The sequence below is a fragment of the Selaginella moellendorffii genome, unplaced genomic scaffold (genome assembly GCF_000143415.4).
Source record: "Selaginella moellendorffii unplaced genomic scaffold, v1.0 SELMOscaffold_90, whole genome shotgun sequence".
In the NCBI taxonomy this organism is placed as follows: domain Eukaryota; kingdom Viridiplantae; phylum Streptophyta; class Lycopodiopsida; order Selaginellales; family Selaginellaceae; genus Selaginella; species Selaginella moellendorffii.
The window spans coordinates 465,144-491,245 of NW_003314351.1; the positions used below are offsets into that span (position 1 = coordinate 465,144).

The window sequence follows — 26,102 nt, forward strand, 5'->3', positions numbered from 1 at the left end:
AGCTCTGTGTGTGTTCCATGCTCAAGATTGTCAATGGCGTTCGATGGGAACATCAAAGTTGGCGTAGCTAGCAAGAAGGGGATTATTTCCATTCTTCTTGGTGCAAGCCAATGTGTGTGGCATGACAGAGGAGCGTCTGTACAAAACCGTTTACCTTCCCCCCCAAGAGATCTGATGCGTTTTGAATGGAAGAATTTCTCTGGAGATATGATTCCTGTGAGTCTATCTATGTGATAGTGCTCCTCTCAAGCATCCACTTCGCTGAAGTTAGCTGGAGCCTATTGGGCAAGAGAAGGTAAGAGATGACCCTGCAGCCCGGACAGAACGGCATGCTTTCCACGAGCTCAACCTTGGAACAGTACGTAGTGATTTTCCAGTGGGGCAAACCCAAAGTCGCTGCAGATACAAGCGAATCAAGTGACGCTCAAGTCCATGAGCCTGATATGGCTGTCGCCTTCGGAAGCAACGAAATGCCTCTCAGGGATACCCCCTTTGGGCATATGCAGCAACAACATTTTTCACAACTCCTCGTCCTTCCTGAGCATTTCGCGAATGAGGATTCTAGCTTATTCAAGGCAGCCATCCCGGTCATATGCCCCTACCATGGTAGACCACGACGCAGCGCCCCTGTAACTAGTACAATCAGACCCTTCCATATCCCCACTCTGGGCATGTTCGTCGCGGTGTCGTCTTTCCTAGTGACCATTCGAAACCGTGACATGCCGCCCCTCGCGGGCATCTTTCCAAAGCTTCAGGAGATGCGTATGATGCCCGAATCCAGGTGGCAGCACCCTCTTCAATCATGGCCATCCAGGTGGCAGGCACCCGCACGGGAATCTTTCCAAATGAGACGTCGCTTTTGGGCAGGCATTTTGCCTGGGCGAGGCAGGCGTGGTCGCAGGAGGCCCAAGAGATCTCCAAAGAGAAGCTTAGTTTGATAGGCGGAAGAGGCGTAGCTCCTCACGATTGTGTTCCTGTTCCGACACGGCATCAGCTCAATTGCTCAAAGGCAGGCCTTGCGTCGGCCACCCTCTCACCGCACGACGTGAATGCGGCAAATCATCGTGTTCCACACGGATGATCTTTCTGGCCGAAGCACATCGACATCGGCGCAGCGGCATTTTGAGAAAGAAGGGCGTGGGGTCGTTGAGATGGCCGTGCTGCGCGTCATCGGCGTCCGCGTCAGTGAAGGGCATGCCATCGAAGACAAGCTTGGCGTGATCGAGCTCCCCTGCCGAGCAAATGCAGAAAGGATGGAGTTCCACGCATCAAATCACGCCGCCTTTGATCGCCGGGATCGCCGTTCGCTGCAAAGCCCACACCACGTCCCAGCGGCAGACAGGTTTCCCCGTTTGGGCATATGCCATCAGCATCACCGCGTCTTTGTACGGCATTGAGTGGTACAGCTGCTCTCTGCGAATATGCGTTACTTTGGATTGATGATTCGCCATCAGGCGCGACGCCGCGAGTGTGTCCCCCCATTTTGCGCGTACGTCTTGATCACGAGGTCCCACGAAACATGGCTGCGCCGAGGAGCCGCATCGAACAGGCCAACGGAGCGTGGAACAAGATCCACAATTTCGTACGGCGCCACGTCATTGCTGTCGCGCGACTCGTGGACTTCTCCCGTTTGCGTGCACGCCGCGGCCAGGATGTTTCATGACATGCTGCGCAATTCCATCAGACACTCGCCCAAGCTCGCGCCCCGTACATGAGGAAAACGTGATTTTGCGATGAAATCGCTGATCTGCCGGCTCGAGGAGAGGATATGAGCCTGGACCTGGTGATCCTGTATGAGATCGAGATTTCTCTCGGTGATCTCATCCCTGGAATGAGACGCTGGATCCTCCCAACTTCCGCTCGCTCCAGGGGCAACAACAAAGAAAAATGCTTCCTCACTTTTCTTATGTATATGTCAATGACAGAGGAGCGTTTGAACAAAATTCCACTCGAAAGATCTGATATCAAAACCTTTTTCCTCTTCCTAGTGGCAGAGTTTCCCTGTTGTTTGTGTTTGTGTGCTCATCAAATAGGATTCTGCAATCCCACAAGATCTCCACTTTACTCACGTTGGCTGGAGTGCGAGAGCAGATTGGCCAAGAGAAGATAAGCCGCGGGGCCGCCTTGACTCTCCACCTCGGGAGCCCGCCGCGCCGCTACCAAAGCAAGATTGATTTGCTCCTGCGTCCTGCAAGCGCCGAGAAGCGTCCTCCACGCAACTTGGCCCGGCCAAAACGGCATGCTTTCCACGAGCTCGGCCGCCTCGTCAAGCCTACCGCAGCGAGCAAAGATGTCAACCATGGAGCAGTAGTGATCTCCAGTCGCGCAAAACCCAAAGTCGCCACCAATGCAAGCAAACCAAGAGACACTCACGTCCATGAGCCCGATGTGGCTGCAGGCAGCCAGCACGGCGGAGAAGGTGATCTCATCCGGTGTCAAGCCTTCCAAGCTCATGAGTCGAAAGCACTCAAACGCCTCCCGGTGATGCCCGTTTTGGGCATATGCTGCAATAACAGTGTTCCACGACACCAAGTCCTTGCTGGGCATTTCGCAAAAGAGTCTGCTAACTTCCTCAAGGCAGCCAACGCGGGCATATGCCCCGACCATGGTAGCCCATGACGCAGCGTCCTTGTATCTGGTACCATCGAACGTCCTCCGCGCACCTTCCAGATCCCCACTCTGGGCATATCCATGGAGCAACGAGTTCCACGCCGCGGTGTCCTCCTTGGGCATCTTTCCCAGGGCATCCGCCGCTTGGTCCATCCGCCCTCTCCGTGCAAATGCCGTCACAAGCGTCGTCCACGAAACGCTGTCCCTCGCGGCCATCTTTCCGAACACTTGCTCCAGGAGATTCGTATGATTCCCGGATCCCCCGTACGCCCCAAGCATCGCGTTCCATGATACGAGCGTGCGTTCCGGGGAGCCGTCGAAGAGCCGCTTGGCAGCGGGGAGATCCCCGTTCTGGGCGCTCCCGGCAATCATGGCCGTCCAGGTGGCAGGCGCCCGCGCGGGAATCTTTTCAAACGCACGGCGGGCGTCGTCCGGCTGGCGGGAGTGGGAATATGCGGTGATGATGATGTTCCACGGGACGACGTCGCTCTTGGGCATGGCATCAAACAGGGACTTCGCCTGGGCGAGGCATGCGTGGTCGGAGTAGGCTCCCAGCAAGATCGCCCAGGAGATCTCGTCTCTCTCGGGCATCCAGTCGAAGAGGAGCTTGGTTTGATCGAGGGCGGCGCCCGAAGTGGCGTAGCTCCTCACGATTGTGTTCCACGACACGATGTTCCGACACGGCATCAGCTCGAAGGCGGATCTTGCCTCGGCCAGCCTCTCGCCGCACCACGCGAATGCGCCAATCATCGTGTTCCACACGAAGGCATCGCGCTCGGGGATGGAATCGAACATTCGCTTGGCGTTGCCAGTCTCTCCGGCCGAAGCGTACGCCTGGCACATCGACTTGAGCGACAGTGCGTGGTGCAGTGGCATTTTGGAAAAGAAGGCCTTTGCCTGGCCGAGATGGCCGTGCTGCGCGTGTGCCGCAATCATGGCCGTCCATGTCAATGCATCCCTCAAGGGCATCTCATCAAAGAGAAGCGTCGCGTGTTCAAACTCCCCCTGCTGCGCAAAAGCGGAAAGGATCGAGTTCCACGACACAAGGTTCCGCTGAGGCATCCAATCGAACATTTCCTTTGCACGTCCGGGATCGCCATTTGCTGCAAAACCCCACATCATGGCCGTCCACGACACCACGTCCCACTGCGGCATCCTTCGATACAGCTCCTCTGCGAGACAGATTTCCCCGTTCTGGGCAAATGCCGTCAGCATCGTCGTCCACGTCACCCCGTCTTTGTACGGCAGTGAGTGGAACAGCTGCTGCGCATCCTGGACGCTGCTGCTCTGCGAATATGCCGCCAGGAGTGCGGTGCTGGAGACTGTGTCTTGCAATGGCATCCTTTCGTAGAGTTCCTTGCCTTTCGCAAAATGCCCGGTTTGGGTATATGCAGTGATCATGGTGTTCCACACCTGGGGATCCCTCTCAGGCATGGAGTCGAAGAGAGATTTTGATTGGGCGAGTTGCCCCTCTTCGGACGCTGCAAGGATCATACTGATCCAACAGACATTGTCCCATCCTGGCGCGCGATCGAACACGTCTTTGGCGCCGCGGGTATGCCCCCCTTGGGCGCACGTCTTGATGACGAGGTTCCACGAGACATGGCTGCGCTGGGGAGCCGCATCGAACAGGAGCTTCACTCGCGCGACGTCTCCGGCCTGGGCGTGGAGCGAGATCCATGAATTCCAGGACACGGCATCGTGCATTGGCATCCTGTGGATCACCTCCGCTGCGTGGTGGCATTGTCCGCCCGAGGCATACGCGCGGCACAGCGAATTCCACGACACCACGTCTCGCCTGGGATTGCTGTCGAAGAGGGCGCGCGATTCGGAGATCTCTCCCGCTTGCGCGCACGCCGCGGCCAGGATATTCCACGACACTGTGTTTGGCTGCGCGATCCCATGGAACACTGCCCTCGCCTCGCCCAAGCTCCCGCACGCGCAGTACATGAGGAGAATGTGATTCGCGATGAAAACGCTCGTTTGCCGGCTCGAGGAGAGGATCCGAGCGTGGATCTTGCGGCCCTGGATGAGATCCCTGGCCCTGGCACACGATCGGAGAAGAGAAGTGAAGGCATCCTCGTTGAGCCGACCAAGGGCAGGGGGCATTCAAAATGGTCTTCACCATTTTAGGGTTCTTGGAAATTGTTACCCGTTTGGGAGAAAGAAGAAAAGAATGAGCTGCAATCGCGTTCCCGGGGGCGGATGCCAGGGGCCCGATGTGCGGCTTATCGATCGCGGCAGCCATGTGAGTGATCGCTTCTCGGTGATCCTTGTTTTCTCATCTTGCACAGGTGATTCTGGACAACGGGATTGTCGAGGTGACGATCTCGAGGCCTGGGGGCATTGTGACGGGGATTCGCTTCGGCGGCATTGATAATCTGCTCGAGATTCACAACAAGGAGACGAATCGCGGGTTTGTTTGTTTGCTTTCATTCCTTTCTCGTCTAGCGAGCAAGCATCTGATTGTTTTATTTTTCTTTCTTTGCTGCCTTGAAGCTACTGGGACCTCAACTGGAACGAGCCTGGAGGGAAGGACACTTTCGATGTGTAAGGCAAACTTTGTTTACTCGATCGTGATTGCTAACCGATCAGCCATCGCTACGATTTTTCAGTCCCAGTGGAACGATTTTCCAGGTTGTGTGTAGCGATGGTGACAAGGTGGAACTTTCGTTTCTGCGGCCTTACATTCCGGGAACTAAGATGCTTCCTCTTAACATCGACAAAAGGTGAGTGATTCTCTTTTCATTGTGTGCTAGTAGCTAGCTTTGCTGGCTTAAAACGTAGATTTGTTCTTCTCCGTGGCAACACTGGATTTTACACTTACGGAATCTACGAGAGGCCGGCTGGATGGCCAGACTTCAACCTTAATCAAACACGGGTGACTTTTAAACTCCGCAAGGACAGGTCTGGAAAAATATCGGAGCTTTCATCCTTCTTGATACTTTGCTGGCTTGTAGGTTCCAGTTCATGGCAATGGCCGATACAAAACAGCGGCCAATGCCATCGCCGGATGATCGTTTGCAGCAACACTGCACGCAGCTAGCTTATCCTGAGGCTGTTTTGATTCACACTTCTCAAAACCCTGAGTTTCGAGGTGAGGTATGGGATTAACACTATGTTTTTGTTGAGTATAAATTTCTGTAACATTTTTGGCCAGGTGGATGACAAATATCAATATTCTTGTGATAACAGGGAGAACAGAGTACATGGTTGGATCTCATGCAACCCCGCTCTAGGCTTCTGGATAATCACCGCCAGTGACGAGTTCCGCAATGGAGGGCCTTTGAAACAAAATTTGACTTCACACGTTGGCCCAACATGTCTCGCTGTAAGTTAAGAACTTTGGATATTGAAGCTCTCTAGATTTCTTTTTTTTTGTTTCCACCAGATGTTTCACAGTGCACATTACGCTGGCGCAGCCCTGTGCCCAGAGTTTCGCAATGGGGAAGCCTGGACTAAAGTTTTTGGACCGGTTTTCATATATTTGAATGTAGCGGCAACTTATGCTCAGGTGAATTGTCGCTATCTTTGGGAGGATGCAAAGCAGCAGGTGATATGTCTATGCGGATATTTTTTGTTTCTTTTACCTCCTGTGTTTCAGATGGTTACAGAAGTGGGGTCGTGGCCTGTTCCCTGGCCTGTGTCTCCAGATTTTCCCAAATCAATGGACCGCGGAAGCATTTCAGGAAGACTACTAGTCAAAGATAGGTACTGTTTCATTATGAGCTGCTGTCCTCGGTTCATATGTTTTTCTGTGACATTGTAGCTTCAAGTCACCAACCCCATTTGCGGGATGTTATGCCTTTCTTGGCTTAGCTTCCCCCGGTGACAAAGGTTCGTGGCAAACGGAGAGCAAGGTGAATGCTTTTTCTTTTGTGGGGGTTAATGGACGATGTACCTGACTTGTTTGTTGCTGCCAGGGCTACCAATTTTGGGCCCAGGCTGATGCGGAGGGATATTTCCACGTCAAGCATGTCAGAGCAGGCAAATATAATCTGTATGGCTGGGTGCCTGGTGTCCTGGGTGACTACAAAAAGGAAGGCAGCATAGATGTCTATCCCGGTTTGTATTCCACGCAGTGTTGCCACTTCCAAGAGTCACAAAACTCACTATGTATGCAGGGTCATGGTTGCAACTGGGACATATGGTTTATGAACCGCCCAGGGATGGACCGACAGTCTGGGAGATTGGAATTCCCGATCGAACAGCTGCCGAGTTTCACATTCCGGATCCGAACCCAAAGTATATCAATAGGCTTTTTGTCAACCATTCGGAAAGGTACGCACACTCTTGGTTTTGCTTTTTTTCGGTGGCTGGCAATCTTACTTTTCTCCTTACAAGATCTGAATACTTTATTGTAGATATCGACATTATGGCCTGTGGGAGCGGTACTCGGAGCTATACCCAGAAGGTGATCTTGTGTTCACCATTGGTAAAAGCGATTGGAGATCTGATTGGTTCTTTGCACATACTTGCCGGTACAATGTCACGACTTCCTCAATACTCACGCTCACCTACTGATGGAAATATTTTTTTAAACCTTTTCCGCTTGCGGTGCTGCAGAATTGAAAAGGATGGTAGCGTCAAACCATCGACTTGGCAGATCCGGTTTCATCTGCCCTGCGTCCAAGGCGGGGTTTATAAGCTCCGGTTAGCTTTCGCGGCATCAAACAATGCAGCCATTCAGGTACAAAAAGGTGTTTTAACGCTAACGCTGTGTTTCAACCGCAGGTCAGAGTTAATGACCCCAATACAAGGACCACGGTATTTGACACGATGCAATTTGGCAAGGATAATGCAATAGCACGCCATGGAATCCATGGCCTCTACCACCTTTGGAATGTGGACGTGAGGTCGGAGTTATTCAGAGCCGGTGAAAACATTCTCTACTTGACGCAGCGCAAGCCAACAAGTCCCCATTGTGGGGGTTATGTATGACTACATCCGTCTTGAGGCACCTGGTGAGTGTAGGTACGAGAGCTAGAGGACAGCAGCTTTCTCGCGCGGCTTGCAATCTTGCGTTTTGTCCTTCCCTCGCGCATATTATAATTTGTGGGGGCCTCTCCCTCTGGAAGGAAGCGTCCAAAGTGGAAAAAGAGCAAGGCTCGCTTGGTTTGTAGCAGCAGCAGAGGAGGGAGGCGACCTCTCTCTCTCTCTCTCTCTCTCTCTCTCTCTCCCTGAGGGGCTCTCCTTTATGTCGCAATCAGGCAACAAACACAATTTGGCTCCTTGGCTCGCCGCTTCTCCTCTTTCGCCAGCTTTGCGGTACGAGAAAAAGAAAAGAAGTTAAGCTATTCTTCTTCGTCCTGGTTTTGCTCTCGATCATTCATTCCCTCTTCCAGTTCGTGCTTTTAACAAGAAAAAGGATGATCCGGGTGGAAGATTTGGAATTAAGGTGCTTGAGGTCAATCGCCACTATATAACTCCCGGTTCGTATCAGGATCTGCGACGTCATCCCAGAGCGCGTTCCTCACCGGAGCATAAAAAAGAGCGTTTGCTCCACTGACGCTGCGGCCGTGGGATGGGAAAGATCCAACGGCCCCTGGCCCGTCTCAAAAGACGTGGGTGGCATCATGCAATGTGGATGGGGGTAAGGCCGCTCCCCTAGCCACCGGCTGCGGTCTACGTCAACAAATAGTTCCCGGGCGAATATCCATCCCTGCAACAAAGCTAGATGCCACTACGCCACTTGATGTCCCCGCCCTCCTTGAGAAACCAAAACAAACAATTCCCTCCCTTCCTAGAGTTGAGTTGAATACCATTTTGTGTGGTAATGTGTGAGAGCGATGTTTTCCAAACCAGCCAATTTTTATACACCCAATGCTGCGGCCACATTTTTCTAAAGACTATAGAAAACGAGAGATGAGCACAATCCCTGGAGTTTTTATATGCACAAGGGGTGTCAATCTGGAAGCAGGAATCATGTCATGCATGGCCGTCTCTTTCTGCATTGGAGGTAGAGAGGGTATAGAGTGTATAGAGCTGCTTCAGCTCTTTTTGAGGGGAATATGCAGGCAGTTATAAACCCTTATTTTTGAATGGAGCTATCCAGTGTATATTTTGTTATGAATCAACTGCCAAGGATCTTGGTGGACAAATTCCAGACCCAGCAGCCGCAGCAGCCAGTAGCAGCAGCCAGAGCAGCAGCTGCTGCTTCTCTGTACCCACTCTCTTGGAAGATGTGTGGGAGCATTGTATGCTGTACCAAGAAATGGAAAGATGGAAATCTCCCTCCTGGTTGCTCTCTCTTGTGGATGTAGCAGCAGCAGCAGCCAAGAGCAGTGAGTGAGTGTGTGGCAGCAGAGCCAGGCTGGCCCAAAGGGCAGCCATTCTAGGGCAAAATCTAACTAGGGCCTATAATACTAAAGTGTCTTTTTTCTGTATTCAAGTAGACTTGCTGACATTTTTGTGCTGCAGAGTCACCTGACACTTTGAATGACGCAGAGGGAAGAGAAGAGCAGCAGCAGGCAGGCAGGCAGGCAGGCAGGCAGTGGTGGGCTGCTATGATGTGGGGTGTATCATTTTCCCTCAGGATTTCCCTCTCTTGTAATGTCATAACTGACCCAGTCCCAACCAATGGAACCGCGGTTACCGTATGAGTTTGCTGGTGGTGGTGCCGGGAGTGTGGGGGACAAGGGCGTCAGACATGATGGCCGTCCGCCGCCGCAGTCGCGTGGTGGCGGTAAGCCGCAGGCGGCGCCGTCCGGGCGGGAATCTATACTGGATACAACCGCAACCCGTGGCCCGTATTCGTATGCCGTATCCCGGTTGCCCATATTTCTTTCGTCTACATTAGTGATAATGATGCATCAGATTCTCGGGGCTTTCAATCCATCTAAGAACGAAGATTCAAAACAAGTTGGCAAGCTCGATCTATAGATATTGAGATTTTATAAATATGGGTGGAGGGATCACATGGATTCCTAACTTAACAGTACAAGTGGCGAGGATTTTCGTTTATCTTCATGTCCCTTTGGTGTTGCCATCCATGGAATCCTTTTGTCCATTCTTTATTCCCCCTTTATTCTAAACAACGAACGAGATTGTCACTTTGACAATGATAGGACAATGCCAATACATTAGCAAAAAGGACTTGAAAATAAGCTCCCTCCCCCGCCTCCCACTATCACCGCAACACTGAGCAAAGAAAGAGTTGAAAAAGCTGTGATTGCTTTTTGGGAGCCAGGGAAGATGAATCAAAATCTTGGAGCTGGCTTAGTTGCGGTCCTAAAACACACTCGCCCTCCAGTTCGTTCTTTGTGATGAAATCTCCGGTGACGTCGATGTTGCGTGCATCATTTTGTTTGTCCGCTTGCTCTCCAGGGGTCCACAAATTTGTGTGAGTGGTTTCGGGGTCTCACTCACTCACCCCTGATTGATCCTAGTGCCAAAGCTTGGAGAGGAATCCCACTTATAACAAAAATGTTTGGTGATCATGGCTAACTCTCTCTGCCACAAGATGCCCCAAACACTTTGTTGCAATGTACTTGTCAACTTTGTTTCCCTCATCTTTAAAAGGTCTTTTGTTTAATCTTTCCTGCTTGGCAATCCTCATCTTGCTTTGCTCCGCATCTCATCCATACAATACAGGGCACATACATACATAGAAACATGGCGGTACACAAAAACAAAGCTTGAAATTCCCAGGCCAAGGGAATGAGTGCTTGCCTTGTTGCCTCGCAGCAGCATCACTACTAGATTTACTGGGCGAGTTAAAAACAAGGAAATTGTCCAGGAGGGGAAGGAATACGTATCTGCACACGTGTACGTAGATATACCCGTAAAAAGCATCCCCTTGGGCTCGCTTTCACACCGCGCTGCTGTTTGGCAGCGACCTGTCCTTAAAGCCCCCTCTACCTAGGTCGTGTATCCAAGATTTACACTACACTGCTACACTACATTGTTTCTTTCTCGCCTATCTATCTATCTATTTGCTCCGAGGGATTCTCCTCTCTCCATTTTAGGTATCGCGCGCTCGATCCACATCCATCGCCCAAGAGCTCCCGAAATCTCAGCTCGCGACGCTGCGCCAGGTCTCCAGGCTCCATGAGAGAGCTGGAATCGTCCTTCTTTCCCTTGGCCGGAGAGGCGCGCGCGGGGGGCCGAAATATGTCTTAGCTACAGGACGCGCTCTTGGTCTCGATCGGTGGCTCTAAGGCGGCGCTGTGCGTGTGTGTGCTCTCCATCCCTTCCTCCGCCTTGCTTGCGAGCCTAGGATGAGGAAGCAGCAGCAGCAGCAGCAGCAGCAGCGGTGTGGGAGTCACGGCGGCCGCGTGCGAGTAGTCGACGAAGTTCGTGTGCCCAGGGAGACGGAGAGGGACTACCACTGCCTGCGAGCGATCATCATAATCTGAAAGGGGGGGATTCCAGGGAAACGAGGGCGTCGCATTCGCCGGGCTTCGTTTGCTTTTCACTGTTTGCGGAAGCTGGGGGAGTGAGCCTGGTCCTGAGCTGACAGAGGAGAAGCAAGCAAGGCACGCAGCGAGGAGGAAGAACAAAGGGGGCTAGGCTCGCATTTTTGGCATTTTTGGTTTTGCGGCTCATCTCAAGATCATTGTGGAAGATCGTCCCGGATCATCGCGGGCATTGCTATCATGTCGGCGGAGGGTCTGGGCCAGGCTCTCCGGAGTCTTTGCAACAGGACGGGCTGGTGCTACGCTGTGTTTTGGAAGCTAAAGCGACGCAGCCGTATGTGAGTAAATCATCCTTTCGCTTCGCTTGTGCTCTAAAGAGGGAGAGAGAGAGAGAGAGCTCTCTTGCTTGATCTCCTGCTAACTGGAGGTGGCACTGCACTGCCTCTCTTGGGTTTTTTTAGCTACTGTTGACTTAGCTTGTCTCTTATGCGTTTTTTCTCGCTGTGTTTTTATTGCAGGGTGCTGACATGGGAGGACAGCTACTACGAATTCGCGACGCTGCCACCAATCGCCAATGCTTTGAGCCGCAGCGGCGCTGGGAATGGGAGAAGCCCTCTGGACATGCTGCTGCTCAAGCAAGATGGTGGCATTGCCGAAGATCAGATACAGTTGGCTGTCGCTAAAATGTCCTTCCAGGTTTACTCCCTGGGAGAAGGGTACGCAACCCGGTTGTCGGTGTCGTGGCTAACCCAACTTTCCTCTCGGGCAGAATAATTGGGCGTGTAGCTTTCTCCGGAAAGCACCAGTGGGTGTTTGCAGCTGGGGAAAGATCTATGGAAAGCGGAGTACCAGCGGCATTGGAGCACGGCTGGTCGAATCAGTTTGAAGCGGGAATAAAGGTATAGTAGCTTTCATTCGAGGGAGTCCTTAACTCTTTGGTGTGCAGACGATTGCTGTGATAGCAGTCCAGCAGCAAGGTGTTGTGCAACTTGGATCGACTCAAACGGTGTGTAGCTTCTCCCAGCTCTTACTCAAGTAACTGTGTGTGTGCCCTTGCAGATGGCCGAGGATCTGAACTTGGTAGGCCAGATCAGAGCATTGTTCGGAGCATTACAAAGCATGCCTGGGGCATTCGTTCCTGAGTTCACTCCCGATGGACAAGCTGGAAGAGGCCTTTCTGTTGTCCCGAAAGCCATGCCAACGTACGTCAACAAGCCCGCTTCTACGTTGGCAGCATTTGGCTCTTCTGCAAGAACAACCATGAGCAGCCGACCAGCGTGCCCCGTTTCTACGGAGGGAGAACACATGTTGCGTTCAGCGGCCAAAGTTGTTGAGCCTGCCTTCCAACTTTCTACGAGCAGCTGGGCTTCAATGGTAGTTCCATCCATGGGGCAGAAGCCACAGGATATACGCCCCGCCTCTACGGGTCTCTACTCTTCCAGATCTCAGGTCTTCCAGGAAGATCCAGGCCATTTAAGCCGCTTGATCAGCAAAGCTCCTGTGGAGAGTTTCTTTAATTCATCGGAGACAGGGCGGCTATCTAATTTCTCCAGCGAGCTTTCCTACGGACAAAGCATCAGGCACTTCGACTCCAGCGGATGGCCTCCGCCGGACTCCACCTTGCCAGTGTCAACAAGAGATTATGATCAGAACCTGCCGCTGCCAACTTCCTTCGGAGACGAGACAGGGATGATGCGGCCGGGACCAGAAGAAGGATTTGACTACAACAGTTTGTTTAAGGCGTTTCAGAAGGACGACTTGGATGATTTCAACAACTTGTTAGCGTCTCTGAATAAGGAGTATGCGGGAGGCCAAGCCAGCGGTTCGACAACCTGTTCACAGTTCGCTTTTGGGGATGAATTATCCGAGGTGGTGGTTTCTCATTCAAAGTGCGGGCCAAGTAAGGAGGAACTGTACGTGAACATGCCAACACAACCGGTTGAAGACATGAAACCTGCGAAGCTTGCTCTACCCTTTGATGGCGCCACCGCTGCAATGGACAAAACCCGCGATGCATTTGTCAATCTGTCGGCGGACAGGCCAGAGCAGCTGTTGGATGCTGTTGTTGCCGGTGCGAGTACGTCGTCACTGGGTTCCAGGGGACCGACGTCTGCCAAGAGTTCGTTAGGATGCGCTCCCGCGCTAACTGTTGGGAACGCGGTGCAATATCTGGAGAAGCAGCTATCGAGCTCTTCGAGTTTGGACAGAGATATAGCTGCCAACTGGCCTGCAAGCAGTGTGTCCGTGGATGTTTCTTCAAGCTCTTGGACCGAAGGGAGCCAGGCTAAGAAGTCGGAGGAACACTCGTACAAGGATACTAGCGGAGCGGCAGCCAGAAAGCAGGAGGAGCCTAGTCGGATGGCTGGGAGGAAGAGGCTGAGGCCAGGGGAAGCTCCAAGGCCCAGGCCCAAAGACAGGCAGCAAATACAGGACAGAGTTAGGGAGCTTCGCGATATTGTTCCCAATGCAACAAAGGTAAGCGTCGTCCTTCATGCAGTAAAATGGATGTTCACCTTCTACTTGTTTTGTGTGTAGCAGTGTAGCATTGATGCGCTGCTAGAGAAAACAATCCGGCATATGAAGTTTCTCCAAAGTGTGACGCAGCACGGTGACAAGTGGAAAGCTGGAGGCGACGTAAAGGTGAACGAAGGCCGTGTCTTTGCATCGAATATCGTCTAATTTGGACAACTTAACAGGGAGAGAGGAGTGCAGAGAACAGCAGTGGCTTGGAGAACGGTGCAAGCTGGGCTATGGAGCTTGATGCGAAAGGAAGTGGCGTTCCGATTCTTGTGGAGAATCTCAAGCAGCCACGGCAAATGCTTGTTGAGGTTGGTGAATCAGTACTTAATATATTGTCGTCGGCTGATTTCTCGTGCTCTCTCAGATGTTGTGCGAGGAGAGAGGCTTATTCTGGGAGATTGCTGACAACATCCGGGGTCTTGGGCTTACAATCCTGAAGGGTGTGATGGAGTCGCGGAACGATAAGATTTGGGCTCGTTTCAACGTTGAGGTAGAAGAAGCGATTCTTTTTCTTCTTTTCCTTGCGTTTGGTGTGTAGCTAAAACTCGACATACAGGTTCACGCTGCGAAAGAAGTAAACCGGCTCAAGGTGGTTTGGAATCTCACGCAGCTGCTTAGACCCAGCGGCAAGAACACGAGCGCGCCAAGCTTTGTGGGATCGGAGATGTCGGACGTTTGCTCCGAGTCATTTGGAAGCCGATTCCAGCCTCAAGTTGTTGCTTCGCACGGCATTACCGTGTCCCCTGGTAGCGCCTGGTGACAAATGTGAAGGTGGTGTTGTTATTATACACTATGTTATTTACATAGCATAGATCTATTTTTCTTCCTTGTACACCATTGCTTGAGAAAAATCGAAAGTTGCAATTCTTCCTTGTGTTTATATAAAGCATCGTAACTCGAGCATAATGTCTGGACTCCCTCCACAAAATATTAAAGGCCCCAAAATAAGAGGCGCCAAACTGCCAGAACCAACGGCCAGGATGGAGATCGCCGACGTGGCGGGTTGCGATGTCATTGGCTGGGAGGTCGATCCTCGTCGCGCCGCGAGAGCCAATGGGAGCGCAGGAATCAGGTGTTTATAAGATTTTCACGGAGCTAGGGGTTTCCATTGGCGAGCAATCTTCCTGGTCTGTGCGAGAGGAGTAAGTGGTAGCGCTAGCTCTCAAATCAGTAGGCAGAGCGTCTCTTTCTCTCTGTCTCTCTCTCTCTCTCGGATTCGCAAGCGGCGGAGCGATGGCCAAGGCAGCGGAGAAGAAGCCTGTAGCTGAGAAGGTCCCAGCGGAGAAGAAGGCGGCGGAGAAGAAGCCGCGGGCGGAGAAGAAGACCCCGGCCAAGGATCCATCGGCGGCGGCGGACAAGAAGAAGCGCAAGATGAAGAAGAGCGTGGAGACGTACAAGATGTACATATACAAGGTACTCAAGCAGGTCCACCCCGAGACGGGCATTTCGAGCAAGGCCATGGGGATCATGAACAGCTTCATCAACGACATCTTCGAGAAGCTAGCGCAGGAGGCCTCGAGGTTGGCTCGCTACAACAAAAAGCCCACAATCACCTCGCGGGAGATCCAGACGGCGGTTCGTCTCATCCTTCCCGGCGAGCTCGCCAAGCATGCCGTGTCCGAAGGGACCAAGGCCGTCACCAAGTTCACGAGCTCTTGAGCTTGTTCTTCCTGCTTTTGCCTCTCCTTTCTTTTTCCTATTAATCTAAGTGTCGTTGTAACTCCTGTATACTTGATCTTCAATGGTGAAACTTTTTTTTTCCAACAGTCAATGTGTTCTACAATGGTAGTTTTCTAAGTTTGCTCGCGCTGGAACGAGTCTAGCACAGTGAGAAATGTGAAGTATATGTATATACATCACGTCGAGATCGAGAGGGAAAATCGCAAGTACCACCTATAGTTATCAAAACAAGTAAAGCCATCCTTGTTGCCCACGAAACAAACCATCTCGAGTCTCCCGGTCTCTTGTCATGTACATGTTGCTGTGGCCTCGAAAAACGAGGAAAAAAGATGGAAAAAGAAGAGCTTTAATCTGTTTTTCAGCGTCACCCTCTTCTGAAACTGTTGTGCTGCCTCAGATAATTATCGGCAGTCTTTCTCTCGGCTTCCGCTTCGTACCTCCCACGCCTGCCTGGCTTGTTGTTATCTCTCGTCCCTCTCAAATCACTGCCTGCTCTATTATGACCATCCAGCCGTGACGACGAGCTTGGCAACGTCGGCTCCCTGAGAACCTGACTTAAAACCCCGTCACTGATGAGGCCCTTCTCCACTGCTGCAGCCGAGGTGATGAAACAGTTCCTCGACTTTGCATCTTCTATGAGCTTAGCCCAATCTTCAGACTGCTCCAACGTACCGGCATTGCCTATAACCTGCGCAGCGCATGCATGGCTTCAGCCAGGAAAAAGTGATAAAAAAATACAAAATCTTACCCATAGCGATCGACGAGCTCGAGTCAAAGCCACGTTCATCCGCCTTATGTCCGCTACGAATCCCACCCCGTGGTTAGAAGCTCGGACGCAAGACATTATAATCACGTCCCTTTCCTGCCCCTGGAATGCATCCACCGTGTTGATGTAAACTCCCTTGGCATCACCAGAGAGAGACTCGAATTCCCTCTGTATGCACCTCAGTTGAAGCTTGTAAGGAGATATGACACCCACGGTCGCCTGCTGCCTCCCTGCCGCCTTCAAAACACCTTGGAGGTGGTCATACAGCTTGGCTGCAAACTTGGCCTCGACAACATTCTGAAACGAGACCGAGCCGCTGATGTGCGACTCCTTTCCGTGGCTCACGTCGAAAAAGAGGTAAGGCTGCAGCAGCGGGTCATGGTGGTAAATCTCGTCCGGCAAGCCCTTGACGCTGTCACTGTCCTGGAGACGGCCCTGATAAAAATGCCGAGATGGAAAATCCCGAATTTGAGGATGCATGCGATACTGGACTGTCAGCATGAGCGTCGGACATCCCGCTTGTTGAAACCGCTCGAACAAGCTTCGCGAATACTGCATGGTGTCAGCCACCCGGCTAATGACAGTCGCTGGGAGCTGCTGCGGATCACCAACCAGGACACAGCGGGCTGCTCCAAGGATGAGTGGAGGTAGCACGCCTAGTTCGCTGGCTTGTGCTGCTTCATCAATAACCACGATGTCAAAACCACGGGCCAGATTGGTGAAGAGTTTACGACCGCTGCTGGAAACTGTGGTGAACACGATCTCCGCCTCATTCGCAAAGCTCGCTTCGAGCTTGCTCTTCGCGTCCTCGAGACCATATCCACCACCCGGCTTATGAAGGTTGTCGACAATCACAAACCGGGACATGTCAACCAGCACCTTATCTCTTTCTTCCAGCAGCGATGCCAGCTGCTGCAGCTTCATGTCTCTGGCCTGGTCGCGGGCCGTAAGCACCTCGGGCTCGACACCGACTGCGCCCTGGACCCGACTGGCATTTAAGTCCTTTTGTAGCACCGCTATATGCTGTGATAGAGCATACTCCCGCAGCCGCATCCGCTGAAGCCACTCTAAAATCTCGTCCCGCCCTTTTCCAATGAGCGACTCCGTTCTCTTTTCCACGGAAACTGCCTGCGCTGCCTTGGACTGCGGATCTGTTCCCACGCGAGCCACGTCAGGCCGATATACCCTCATCTCGCCGTCCATAAAACCTTTGTCCAGCACACGAGAAAGCAGCTCATCTGTTGCTGCATTCGAGGGAGCACAGACAAGCATCCGGGGCTTCGGGCAAAGCTTTGGAAGCTGCCGGAGGAGACTCTTGTCCATCTTCTGCAAAACCTCATCAATCCACCCTCCCTGCTCGTCATCGCCAGCAGCAGCATCCGAGACTACTGCACCAGGTGCAATTTTCTTGAGGAGAGCGGTGTAGTACCTCTGATACTGCACAAGGTGGATAGCATTCAGCATCCCCCAGACCGTATGTGTTTTCCCTGTCCCAGGCGGCCCTTGCACCAGGCTAAAAGGCCATATTTCCTGTGATCTCGTAGCTGCAGCAGTGCCGGCAGCCGTGTGCATAGCCGCCCATTGTATAGCCGACAGTTGCGGAGCATTGAAATTGTTGCGCAAGTACTCAGTAAACCCTGGAGTGAAACAGCTAAGCATAACCGCTTGCTCCTGGTCATAACGAGGAAATAGCTCGGGCCGTGGCTGCAATATCGCCTTGAGCATCTGTGAATGGACCACTCGTAAAATCCATGAAAGAACCAAGAAAACAATTTACCTGAGGGTGCAGGCGGTAGAGAGCATGAAGGGCAACATATTCACGTTGTGTAGTCGCAAGGCCGCCTAAAACAGTGAACGACCATACACCACCTTGACGCAGGTCGTCCAACAAGTGATTGGGGTAGCCACCTCTTCAAACAAAACCGAGTTAGACAACGATAGGAAAGTTTAGCTCAAACGGAAATAACTCACCCATTATCTCCGTTGAATTCGGAAAAGTTTATGAACATAACAGCTCCATGGGCGTCACGAACGTCAAGCGGCATGTACCGGCGGGCAATACCAGCAATGTGAATCGATATTTCGCCTTCCTCTTTGGCATCTTCGCTGCCATTCTTGCGTTGAGCGTCTGTATTATAAGCACCAGCTTAAAGCTCAATTTCTCTTGAGAAAGACAAATGACACACTACCTTGAGGCGGTGTCGACAAAACTGCCACGTCGCCTTCTTTGAAGTTAAAGCGAGTACGAGCGTCCATAGGAAGTAAAGTGACATCGTACCATCCTGGTAACAAATGTTTAGTTACCCTGCATCAGAATCAGAACCAGAATCACAAGGCACATACCTCTGTCGCGTTTATCAACTGCTTTGATCATCGCGGAAGTGTGTACTTCCTTTCCTGAGTCACGAAGCTCCTCCCAGACATTGAACAGCTGTGCCCGGCACTCTTCAAACAGTAGTGGTTCGAATACTTGTACGTATTCTTCTAAAGATGCAAAGCTTCCTGGAACGCGCTGCAGCTCTGTCTCCGCTGGTTGGCCTGCACAGACTTCACACCGTCAAAAATCCATCCCAGATACGTAGTCCTACACGCCCAAGCAGGTTTGATAACTACTCTGTGCGATCAGCCCAAACAGCAGCGCTGCAATTTTCATTGAGCAAAATCCCTTGCTCTTCCACGTCCGATGAACCTTTTGGTGGACTTGCATATAAAGAGCGGCAGCTGCTTGCCATGTTACACACACAGTCGACTCAAAACTGTAGAAAAACAGTACGTGAGTAAGCATAACACTGACAGAAACTATGAAGCATCTAGCGTCATAATGTTGCCAGCATCTGACTTAGTCAGCGACCCTAACCATTTTCTCTCTTTCGAAGAAGAAAAGGACAGGAAAAACCAAGGCCAAAAAAAAAAGAAAAAAGAAAAACAGGAACCGTATTACCGGAGAATATAACAAACCTGATTGTTGCCACAGCTTGCTGCAGGTAGCCTCTCGATGGAGCCTTTCAATAGACGCGTCCAGAGGTTGAGATGCTGCAGCAGCACGCTTGAATGGAGCTTGTCTCCTAATTGGTGCGCGCTCTTCACCTCCATTCCCTCCATTCTCACCATGCTGTCGTCGAACATTCGGCCTCTGGAATTGCGGCTTAAGCTGCGCATCTCGGGGCCTCTCTTTGGCATCGAGGGATCCATTACAGTTGTCGTCCTTGTTGGTCTCGAAGCACGACTCCACATTCTCTCTGGCTTCTTTAAGCTGTTGCCGAACTCCTACGCTCCGCACAACCGGTGTCGGGACTTTCGGCGGACGCGCTATTTGCAAGGACTCGTCTAACTCCAGCACCATCGTCTGCCTCGTACGCTTCTTGCCCAGCTTCTCATCGTTCTTGGCTACAGCAGCTTGCCTGGGGAGGGTGGTGACCGCTTTTCTCTGGGGGGCTGGCGTTGGCGTCTCGGGTGGTCGAGTACTGTCGGGTGGCCGAGTACTGTCGGGTGGCCGAGCACTACTTTCCACTGCTTTACTACAAACAGCAGCGCTTGTATCTTCCGGCGGCTCCATGAAGTTGTCCGACTGTTTCTTGGCCAGCCTCGCGCTCCTCCGCGCCTTTTCTACCTTGACGGGTGGCTTGTCACCGCTGCTCGAGGAAGGGCATGCCGCTTGTCCCGCCGTGTCGGCATCAGGAGCCTTGGGCGATGGAGGCGGTAAATTCAGATCGAGCTCCATCGTCCTAGAACTTGTAACTACTACTAGTAATAATCCGGCATCACATAATAGGGTCACCTAGGGTTATCCTCGTCGGCCACAACGCAATACGTCTCGCACCTGGACAAACTTCCAATCCACCACTCCTGCTCCATCCTAATCCACCACTCCTTCTCCATCCTGACCGCCACCGCCGCCCCTCCGCCCGCCCGCCCGCCGCTCCTCCAATCCCTCCGCTCTCTCTCAACTTCGCTGACTTGCTCCTCTTGGTGGAGGCGAGCACAGCGCTCTAGAATTCTTCCTCAGGCTCTCTCTTGTCTCTGGGAGAGAGGGGCAGCCGCATTTTATAGGTAAGAGAGCAGGGCCCTTGCGTCCACCGTAATTCTCACCCTGTCGCCAATGCCCTCTCGCCACGTGTCCACGGGAGAAAGCCACTGGATTGGATTCGGGCCTGGGGATCCGACGGTGGACGTTCAAGTCTGTACGTATATATAATATAGGTACGAACTCCTTTACTTATTACAAAAGTACGTGGGGGGGTCATTGACTTGTCAAGGTCCGAGTGGGGAGGACGAGGACGAGGAGATTTTGGAGCTGGCGGCACGGCGTTGGAGTGACGCCGAGAGAGGCTCCTTTGACGTTGGAGCAGTCCCACTTGGATCCCTGCGAGGCGTCGTCAACCTCGAGAGTTATGTTGGACAAGCATATGTCCTCAAACGGGGCCGCCTCCAAGCCTCTCAGGCTTCCGGCGTGGGAGATGTTCCGGCCCCAAACCTTGTTCACGTAAATCCCTCTCACCACCGGGTACGCCAGCGGGTCGTAGCCCTCGTCAGGATGCTCGCTGCTACTGTTGCCGCTCAAGGCGATTGCCGTGAGCACACTGTCCATGGTGACGTTGGTGACCGAGATGTTCTTGACGTAGCCTCCGCGGCCCGCCCCAGTCTTAACGTGGACTCCGATCTTTGAGTTGAACACTCGAACGTCCTCCACCACCACATTCTTTATCCCGCCCGACATCTCACTGCCAAAGGCGATGGCGGCGCTGGCGGGTGCCTGGGCCGTGATTCGCCGGATCACGACCTTGGCACTCGGGAGCCCAACCCGGATGCCATACTCGTCCCAGCCGCTCTTGACCGAGACAGCGTCGCCGCCGCTGGTTATCGCACAGTCCTCAATGCAGACGCCGGTACAAGAATCTGCACAGGGCACGTGTTTATCTGGATTAGAATCAGAGAATGGAAAATGGATGGATGGATGGAGTTGAGTGATCCATCCCACGAGATCAACAACCAGAAGCCCATGCAAAGAGCACAGGGTGGGAGCTCACGTAATGAAACCCACAGTCAAAATAGTAGTAAACCCAAAAGATGCTATACCTGCATCTTGCCGGTTCCTTAAACAACAGTGCCTCGCTCCTTTGGGCCTGGGTTACCATCTAACTCACTGTTAGCAAGAGCTCTGTTTCGAAACAGCCAAGGGTTCGAAAACAAGCGACAAAATTCCAGCAAGGAATCGCTAACGTAGAAGAAGCAGCAACTAAGTAGTTGTGTGAAAAAAAGTCAGAGTCGAGAACCATGGTCCACTCCCATGGTTGCTCAAGTACGTGAAAAGCCTGGATAAAGTACAGGGTTGTCAAGAATTGTTACCTGGTTGGACACCATCAGTGTTGGGTGACTCCGAAGGGGCAACCACGGTCACGCCTCTGATGACAACATTGCTTTCAAAACCAGAAACCAACAACACGCGGTAACTCGTTAGAGCAGGAAAAAAAAAACTTAAAAAAAAAATTTCCAGGACTCTAGCAGAAGTGCCACTACACCTATCAGACAAACCTGCAATAAACAGGGTGGATGGTCCAGGATGGTGAATTCAGGAGACTAATATTTGACACCACGATGTTTTTCGAATTGATGAACTCCACCAAGTGGCCCCTTGTATAATTCAGGGACTGATTACGGAACCAGTGCCACCACACCGATCCCTGCCCGTCTATTGTCCCATTTCCACCTGTGACAGAGCAACTGTGCTTCACACAAGAAAAGCGAGGAGGATACAGTATCTCACCTGTAATCACTACATCTTCCAGATCCTTGCCATAGACTAGACTCCTGTGCCTCCGACCCGGGAGGTCCCTGCCCCTCCCGTACGACGGCAATGGATCTATTAAAGGCCAGTCGTGTGGATCCTACCGAATCGAAGAAACAAGCAAGCAGAGTGAGCGACATCCAATTGGCCGACCTCACCTGAGAGGCGAGGATGACGGAGCCCGTGTCGAGAAAGAGCGTGAGGTGACTGATGAGCGTGAAGCTGCCCGTTAGCCACCTGCCGGCGGGCACGTAGAGTTGCGCGCCACCCTTGTGAGCAAACGACTGCAGATAAAAGACGGCATTCTGAAACGCCACCGTGTTCACGGTTTGCCCATCCCCGACAGCTCCGAACTCTGTGATGGACACACTGTGCGGCCTCGCAACGCTTCTGCGGTTGCCGCGCCCGCAGATCTCCTCCACGTCCAATCGGCCGGACGAGCTCGGGCAATCGCCCCAAGACTCTATCACCATCATACCTACAAGAATGGCCAGCGCGTCGAGCTTCACAAACCACCACATCTCTGGCGCCCTCGATCCCCCGCCCCGAAGACCTAGCAGCAGCAATGCAGCAGAGCTGGATTGGTTGGCGATGCCAAAATCATGGCGATGCTAATCGGGGCCGCCGCGGGGAAGCCAAAACTACTGGCCGTGATACTCTGCCGACCGCACAGTGACCGATCTTGATCCGCCTCCTCGCCCGCGACCGCACACTCTTCCATGTCTCGCCGCTGTGTGTACTCACATCTCCTGGAAGGAATTGTTGGAGCGTGGCACCTGCTAAATGCGGCCACGGAGCCTGGAAACTTACCGATTTGAGGTGGAGAGGATGAGCGCTGCCGCCGCAGAGGGTGTGAAATGGAGGTGGATCCAGCGCTGGGCACATCCCCCACCCAGATTGCTCGCCTCGCCTCGCCCGCGTTTCCGGAGCAGACGTGCCTGTTGCTCAAGCTATTTTCTTCCATTTCCACGTCAAGGGAATATTTAACAAAGAGTAATGGGCTGGCAACCGGCAATGGCCGGTTGCACGTAATCCATTGGTGCGCCACAAGCCCGCCAGCCACCGGCTCTAGGCCGTTGCGCCTGACCGACACCTTGGAGCTCCAGCTGGCTTGCTGGCCTCTGCTAAATTGGACTCGCCTCGTTGATGTGAAAGCTTGGTTGGGCCACAAGACGCCACCAGCCGAGTGAATGGAGAAACCGTCACAGATGATTAGAGGATTAGAGGACGATTACATCACGCGAGAGCAACAAGAGAATTTGCAGAACTGGGGAGGAGATAACTAAACTATTTCCTCCCCTCATCCAGAATGATGCACAAAAACAAAAAAAGAAAAAGTAGGAGAGATTGGATTGGGCATTTGGAATTTGGAAGCAGGAACATGGGCCATGCAGCTAAAAGTCATATGCTCCCATGTGCCCTCATCACATTCGTTAAGCGTAACTTACGCGAATGAATGGCATTGTGACAAAACACCCAGTTTCCTAGGTAGCTTTGTTTTCAGAGGGGGGCTGGCTATAGAGGCGACGTATCACTTTTGCAGCCACATCAATACCATTTGCGCCTGGAGAGACGGTCCAAAGCACTGCGCCCTTGTGAGACAAAATCTGGTGCACGACGTCCCGCCGGGGACGACAGCGCGAGTTGTCTCCAGTATGTAGCACGAACTGCCTGCGTCGCCTTTTCCCTGTACCAAAACCCCCCACACATCTACGCTGCTACCATCGCCATCGCCATCGCCGCCGTCCTTTGTTGACTGGGCGTTGCCGGCGGCCTTGTCACGTCCACACGACCGGGTCAAGTCGAACGATCTCCGGAGGCAGAGGCTATCTTGCATGGGGCATTGGCCAGCAGCAGACAGCGATCGTGCGTCGCGAACCAGTCTGGATGTTTGCTCGTCAAGCTTCCGGACGAGGATTAAACCGTCCGGAGACGCAGTCGTTACAGACTCCCTCACGTAGTTCCAGCACTCGGACGGGGTATGCTCCAAGGCACTCGGAGGAACCCTGCGCCTCTGCGTCCTAATGCCCTTCGAATCGAATATGTACTGGAGGAATGGTGCCTCCCGAATGTTCTTCACTATCTGGCAAGCCGGCCACCATATAATTATCAGCATACATCTCAGGACAGCGTCAAAAGAGAAACATTACCTCGACTATGTGATCTTGCACCCACTTGTCTAACGTCCTCATGTCCGAGCATGGCTGTGACAGGGACAAAGGCTGCAACCAGAAGCTACTCCTGTCAATGGGAGTCGAACAGGATGCGCTTTCCACCGCGTCAAACACCAGGTTCCCAGCGTTGCAACCCGTGGTGGCTCTAGTCCTAGTGGCTACTCTAAGAGAATCGAGCCCCCTCAATCTGCCGGGCCGAGCAAAGAATGATATCGCGCATCGATCGTCGTTCCTAAGCACTACCTGGCTGCTGCTGCTGCTGCTACTGCTGCTGCCGAACGCAGCGGCAAGATTTCCCGCCACCGCTGCGGAGGACGCCATTCTTCTTGGGGCTGCAGCGATCCCGCGTTTGTTTGACTGCTTTAGGGCTTTGTAGGCCAAGAAGGATGATTCGAGATTACGAAAAAGGGTGACAGTTGGAATGTTTATGTGCGTCGATTCCACGTGTGCTGGATGCAACGGCTGAGATGACTGACGTGGCCGTTACACGAGAGGCCACACGGCTAACACGTGCTGATGAATGCCATGTCATTTGCACGTGTTAACCGTGTGGTTTCCCCTTAAAATTCATTAAGCTGTGCAATGTGGCGCCTGCGTGGCAAAAGAAAAGATGATGTGGCATTAGGGCTAAAAAGAACAATTTGACCGCCCGTTTTGTTTAAGCATATGTTTATAGTGGTCAAAAATGGCAAGTAAAATAATATTTTCGTTAGAGATGTAAAAAGTAAATTTACCAGGGGAGATATTTTGGTTGCTACATGAAATTGATATACCACCTGCAGACTTCTTTAATCAGGTGGTGGTTGGGAAATGGCGCATGGACACGTTCAGCGAAACAAAGTCTTCTGTGATTTATTCCATTCTAACCATCGGCATGCGCTTTACGTTCTAGCTGGGGACCCGGCAGTTTGAGCGGATGATTCCATTGGGCGTGGTGAGGGGGCTGATGTTCCCCATGTTGATCATGGATCCCGCGAAGTTGCTGAAGAACTTGGACTGGTCGGAGCTGTAGGCCTTGACAAAGTTCCTGGCAGTCCCGACGGTGGTAGAGAGGACCTGGTCCGAGTTAAGCAAGCCCCTGCCCAGGAGGAGGTTGGAGTAGTACTGGTTATCAAAGGTGGTGGCGGTTGCCACGTCCAGAGGCTGTAGCGCGGTGGCGTCCCCCCCTTGAGGACATGCCGACTGAAGAGACTTCAAGAATCCCTGCCTGATGCTTGGGTCCGGTTGCCCGCTGCCACTGTTGTTGAACAGTCGGCCGCTGAAGCTGCTGCACTTAGCCTGCCCGATTGTGTGAGCCCCTGCATATCCATAGATGCCGTTTCCATAAGATCCTGATGCGACTCTAATGAGCTTGCACTTGCCTGAGAGGGTGAACATGTCCTCCGCTGACAGGCCTTTGGCCGTGAATGCGGATATGAGCTGATTAACGGTGAAAGCAGGGGATGGAATCTGTGAATTAGCTCCGCTCAGGCTGGCCGTGGTACTGTCTCGACGCCCCAGCCTCACATCCCAAGAAGGTCCTCCCGTCTGCAAAAGCTTGCGAATCATATATTGATCCCAATACGAGAGATAAATTCGCTTACGATGACACTGGAATCACGAGCCGCAATGGCGAGGATGTCTGCGCACGACACGACTCCCTTGCAGCTGCTCTCCAGAGACGTTTTGATCGTGTCGATGACCTCGAAGCCTCGGAGTGAATTGTTGTTTGGACCGGCAGTCTTCTCCCCAGTAAAACTCGACGTATCATCCAGCAGCACCGATGCATCACACCCCTGAGGAACAAAAAATACTGATTCAACGAATTGACCAGTGGCACTCACTTGAACAAAGCAATCATGGAAATGGAGCCTTATCAACGACGCCGGCAATCTCGAGTCCTGCTGCGTCGCTTTGGAAACCTCCGACTTGACTATGGATTCAGCGTTTGGGCATGAAGACGCATAGAAGCCCGTTTGAAGCTGGCATCGCCCCACGGACAAGAAGAAGAAGAAGAAGACGTAAGACATGAGGACAAATCCCACCGAAGTCATGGCTTCTAAAATGTCGCAACACTCGAGCTTTTCTCCGAGATGGTCCCAACGCACTGATATGCCATCGCTTTTATAGCGAGAACTCACAAACGTCCCCCTCTAGATAGCTAACTCTCTCCTTCCTCCTATGGTTGGGTACTACTAGACCATCAGGCAACCAACAGCCTCTCTCTTGTT

At 52.5% G+C, this 26,102-nt stretch overlaps 7 protein-coding genes across 10 annotated transcripts; 3 read left to right on the forward strand and 4 right to left on the reverse strand.

Annotated features, from left to right (window-relative positions):
• Positions 1 to 1,595: 1,595 nt before the first annotated feature.
• LOC112341796 (pentatricopeptide repeat-containing protein At4g02750-like) lies at positions 1,596 to 4,560 on the reverse strand. Its single transcript, XM_024662516.1, has 3 exons — positions 2,664 to 4,560; positions 2,070 to 2,504; positions 1,596 to 1,789 (listed from the first exon to the last, which is right to left on the reverse strand). Exons 1-3 carry the CDS (start codon positions 4,558 to 4,560, stop codon positions 1,596 to 1,598), a joined length of 2,526 nt encoding a protein of 841 aa, XP_024518284.1.
• LOC9660828 (rhamnogalacturonate lyase) lies at positions 4,477 to 7,916 on the forward strand. Its single transcript, XM_024662525.1, is given in 16 exon segments — positions 4,477 to 4,858; positions 4,905 to 5,026; positions 5,110 to 5,160; positions 5,226 to 5,339; positions 5,398 to 5,517; positions 5,571 to 5,712; positions 5,771 to 5,941; positions 6,002 to 6,163; positions 6,215 to 6,321; positions 6,380 to 6,470; positions 6,534 to 6,675; positions 6,735 to 6,891; positions 6,975 to 7,091; positions 7,177 to 7,300; positions 7,345 to 7,524; positions 7,526 to 7,916. Coding segments are annotated over 16 exon segments (2,151 nt in total). The 5' UTR covers positions 4,477 to 4,579; the 3' UTR covers positions 7,598 to 7,916.
• A 2,562-nt stretch (positions 7,917 to 10,478) lies between these two features.
• Positions 10,479 to 14,367, forward strand: LOC9639278 (transcription factor EMB1444). 2 transcript variants are annotated; one of them, XM_024662465.1, is made up of 9 exons: positions 10,479 to 11,305; positions 11,486 to 11,683; positions 11,737 to 11,866; positions 11,914 to 11,973; positions 12,027 to 13,442; positions 13,503 to 13,607; positions 13,664 to 13,795; positions 13,852 to 13,977; positions 14,044 to 14,367. In XM_024662465.1, the coding sequence occupies exons 1-9, from the start codon at positions 11,208 to 11,210 to the stop codon at positions 14,245 to 14,247; spliced, it is 2,469 nt and encodes an 822-aa protein (XP_024518233.1). In that variant the 5' UTR covers positions 10,479 to 11,207; the 3' UTR covers positions 14,248 to 14,367. The 2 variants fall into 2 exon arrangements, with proteins under 2 accessions (XP_024518233.1, XP_024518234.1); XM_024662466.1 differs by having other exon boundaries at positions 13,506 to 13,607.
• Positions 14,368 to 14,600: 233 nt separating this feature from the next.
• Positions 14,601 to 15,217, forward strand: LOC9639279 (histone H2B.2). The gene has a single exon (XM_002988662.2). It carries the CDS (start codon positions 14,721 to 14,723, stop codon positions 15,144 to 15,146), a length of 426 nt encoding a protein of 141 aa, XP_002988708.1. The 5' UTR covers positions 14,601 to 14,720; the 3' UTR covers positions 15,147 to 15,217.
• A 248-nt stretch (positions 15,218 to 15,465) lies between these two features.
• LOC112341778 (helicase sen1-like) lies at positions 15,466 to 19,824 on the reverse strand. Of its 2 annotated transcripts, none has more exons than XM_024662462.1 (7): positions 18,892 to 19,824; positions 18,277 to 18,471; positions 18,123 to 18,215; positions 17,905 to 18,061; positions 17,711 to 17,843; positions 15,916 to 17,658; positions 15,466 to 15,855 (listed from the first exon to the last, which is right to left on the reverse strand). In XM_024662462.1, exons 1-7 carry the CDS (start codon positions 19,652 to 19,654, stop codon positions 15,532 to 15,534), a joined length of 3,408 nt encoding a protein of 1,135 aa, XP_024518230.1. In that variant the 5' UTR covers positions 19,655 to 19,824; the 3' UTR covers positions 15,466 to 15,531. The 2 variants fall into 2 exon arrangements, with proteins under 2 accessions (XP_024518230.1, XP_024518231.1); XM_024662463.1 differs by lacking the exon at positions 18,892 to 19,824 and adding an exon at positions 18,547 to 18,864.
• A 277-nt stretch (positions 19,825 to 20,101) lies between these two features.
• Positions 20,102 to 24,241, reverse strand: LOC9639280 (probable polygalacturonase). Its single transcript, XM_002988725.2, has 7 exons — positions 23,869 to 24,241; positions 22,529 to 23,801; positions 21,877 to 22,467; positions 21,698 to 21,818; positions 21,466 to 21,640; positions 21,280 to 21,350; positions 20,102 to 20,829 (listed from the first exon to the last, which is right to left on the reverse strand). Exons 3-7 carry the CDS (start codon positions 22,237 to 22,239, stop codon positions 20,174 to 20,176), a joined length of 1,386 nt encoding a protein of 461 aa, XP_002988771.2. The 5' UTR covers positions 22,240 to 22,467; positions 22,529 to 23,801; positions 23,869 to 24,241; the 3' UTR covers positions 20,102 to 20,173.
• A 344-nt stretch (positions 24,242 to 24,585) lies between these two features.
• LOC9660829 (peroxidase A2) lies at positions 24,586 to 26,017 on the reverse strand. 2 transcript variants are annotated; one of them, XM_024662555.1, is made up of 4 exons: positions 25,716 to 26,017; positions 25,476 to 25,667; positions 25,254 to 25,419; positions 24,586 to 25,190 (listed from the first exon to the last, which is right to left on the reverse strand). In XM_024662555.1, exons 1-4 carry the CDS (start codon positions 25,923 to 25,925, stop codon positions 24,781 to 24,783), a joined length of 978 nt encoding a protein of 325 aa, XP_024518323.1. In that variant the 5' UTR covers positions 25,926 to 26,017; the 3' UTR covers positions 24,586 to 24,780. The 2 variants fall into 2 exon arrangements, with proteins under 2 accessions (XP_024518323.1, XP_024518322.1); XM_024662554.1 differs by having other exon boundaries at positions 25,476 to 26,017.
• Positions 26,018 to 26,102: the final 85 nt, after the last annotated feature.

What these genes read in the sequence shown, in the direction of transcription:
- LOC112341796 (XM_024662516.1), bottom strand. Translation starts at nt 4,560, where the DNA reads ATGTACTGCGCGTGCGGGAGCTTGGGCGAGGCGAGGGCAGTGTTCCAT. An exon ending in CCAGAGTGGGGATCTGGAAG is followed by an intron (nt 2,505 to 2,663) that starts GTGCGCGGAGGA and finishes CTGTTATTGCAG; the next exon opens with CATATGCCCAAAACGGGCAT. An exon ending in GCTCTCGCACTCCAGCCAAC is followed by an intron (nt 1,790 to 2,069) that starts GTGAGTAAAGTG and finishes GATCTCATACAG; the next exon opens with GATCACCAGGTCCAGGCTCA.
- LOC9639278 (XM_024662465.1), top strand. Translation starts at nt 11,208, where the DNA reads ATGTCGGCGGAGGGTCTGGGCCAGGCTCTCCGGAGTCTTTGCAACAGG. An exon ending in CTAAAGCGACGCAGCCGTAT is followed by an intron (nt 11,306 to 11,485) that starts GTGAGTAAATCA and finishes TTTTTATTGCAG; the next exon opens with GGTGCTGACATGGGAGGACA. An exon ending in AAGCTGGAGGCGACGTAAAG is followed by an intron (nt 13,608 to 13,663) that starts GTGAACGAAGGC and finishes ACAACTTAACAG; the next exon opens with GGAGAGAGGAGTGCAGAGAA.
- LOC9639279 (XM_002988662.2), top strand. Translation starts at nt 14,721, where the DNA reads ATGGCCAAGGCAGCGGAGAAGAAGCCTGTAGCTGAGAAGGTCCCAGCG.
- LOC112341778 (XM_024662462.1), bottom strand. Translation starts at nt 19,654, where the DNA reads ATGGAGCTCGATCTGAATTTACCGCCTCCATCGCCCAAGGCTCCTGAT. An exon ending in CAAGCTGTGGCAACAATCAG is followed by an intron (nt 18,472 to 18,891) that starts GTTTGTTATATT and finishes AAGTCTGTGCAG; the next exon opens with GCCAACCAGCGGAGACAGAG. An exon ending in TCTACCGCCTGCACCCTCAG is followed by an intron (nt 17,659 to 17,710) that starts GTAAATTGTTTT and finishes GTCCATTCACAG; the next exon opens with ATGCTCAAGGCGATATTGCA.
- LOC9639280 (XM_002988725.2), bottom strand. Translation starts at nt 22,239, where the DNA reads ATGTGGTGGTTTGTGAAGCTCGACGCGCTGGCCATTCTTGTAGGTATG. An exon ending in CCGTCATCCTCGCCTCTCAG is followed by an intron (nt 21,819 to 21,876) that starts GTGAGGTCGGCC and finishes TCGATTCGGTAG; the next exon opens with GATCCACACGACTGGCCTTT. An exon ending in CACTGATGGTGTCCAACCAG is followed by an intron (nt 20,830 to 21,279) that starts GTAACAATTCTT and finishes TGCCCTGTGCAG; the next exon opens with ATTCTTGTACCGGCGTCTGC.
- LOC9660829 (XM_024662554.1), bottom strand. Translation starts at nt 25,925, where the DNA reads ATGACTTCGGTGGGATTTGTCCTCATGTCTTACGTCTTCTTCTTCTTC. An exon ending in CTCGTGATTCCAGTGTCATC is followed by an intron (nt 25,420 to 25,475) that starts GTAAGCGAATTT and finishes AAGCTTTTGCAG; the next exon opens with ACGGGAGGACCTTCTTGGGA. An exon ending in GGACATGTTCACCCTCTCAG is followed by an intron (nt 25,191 to 25,253) that starts GCAAGTGCAAGC and finishes ATGGATATGCAG; the next exon opens with GGGCTCACACAATCGGGCAG.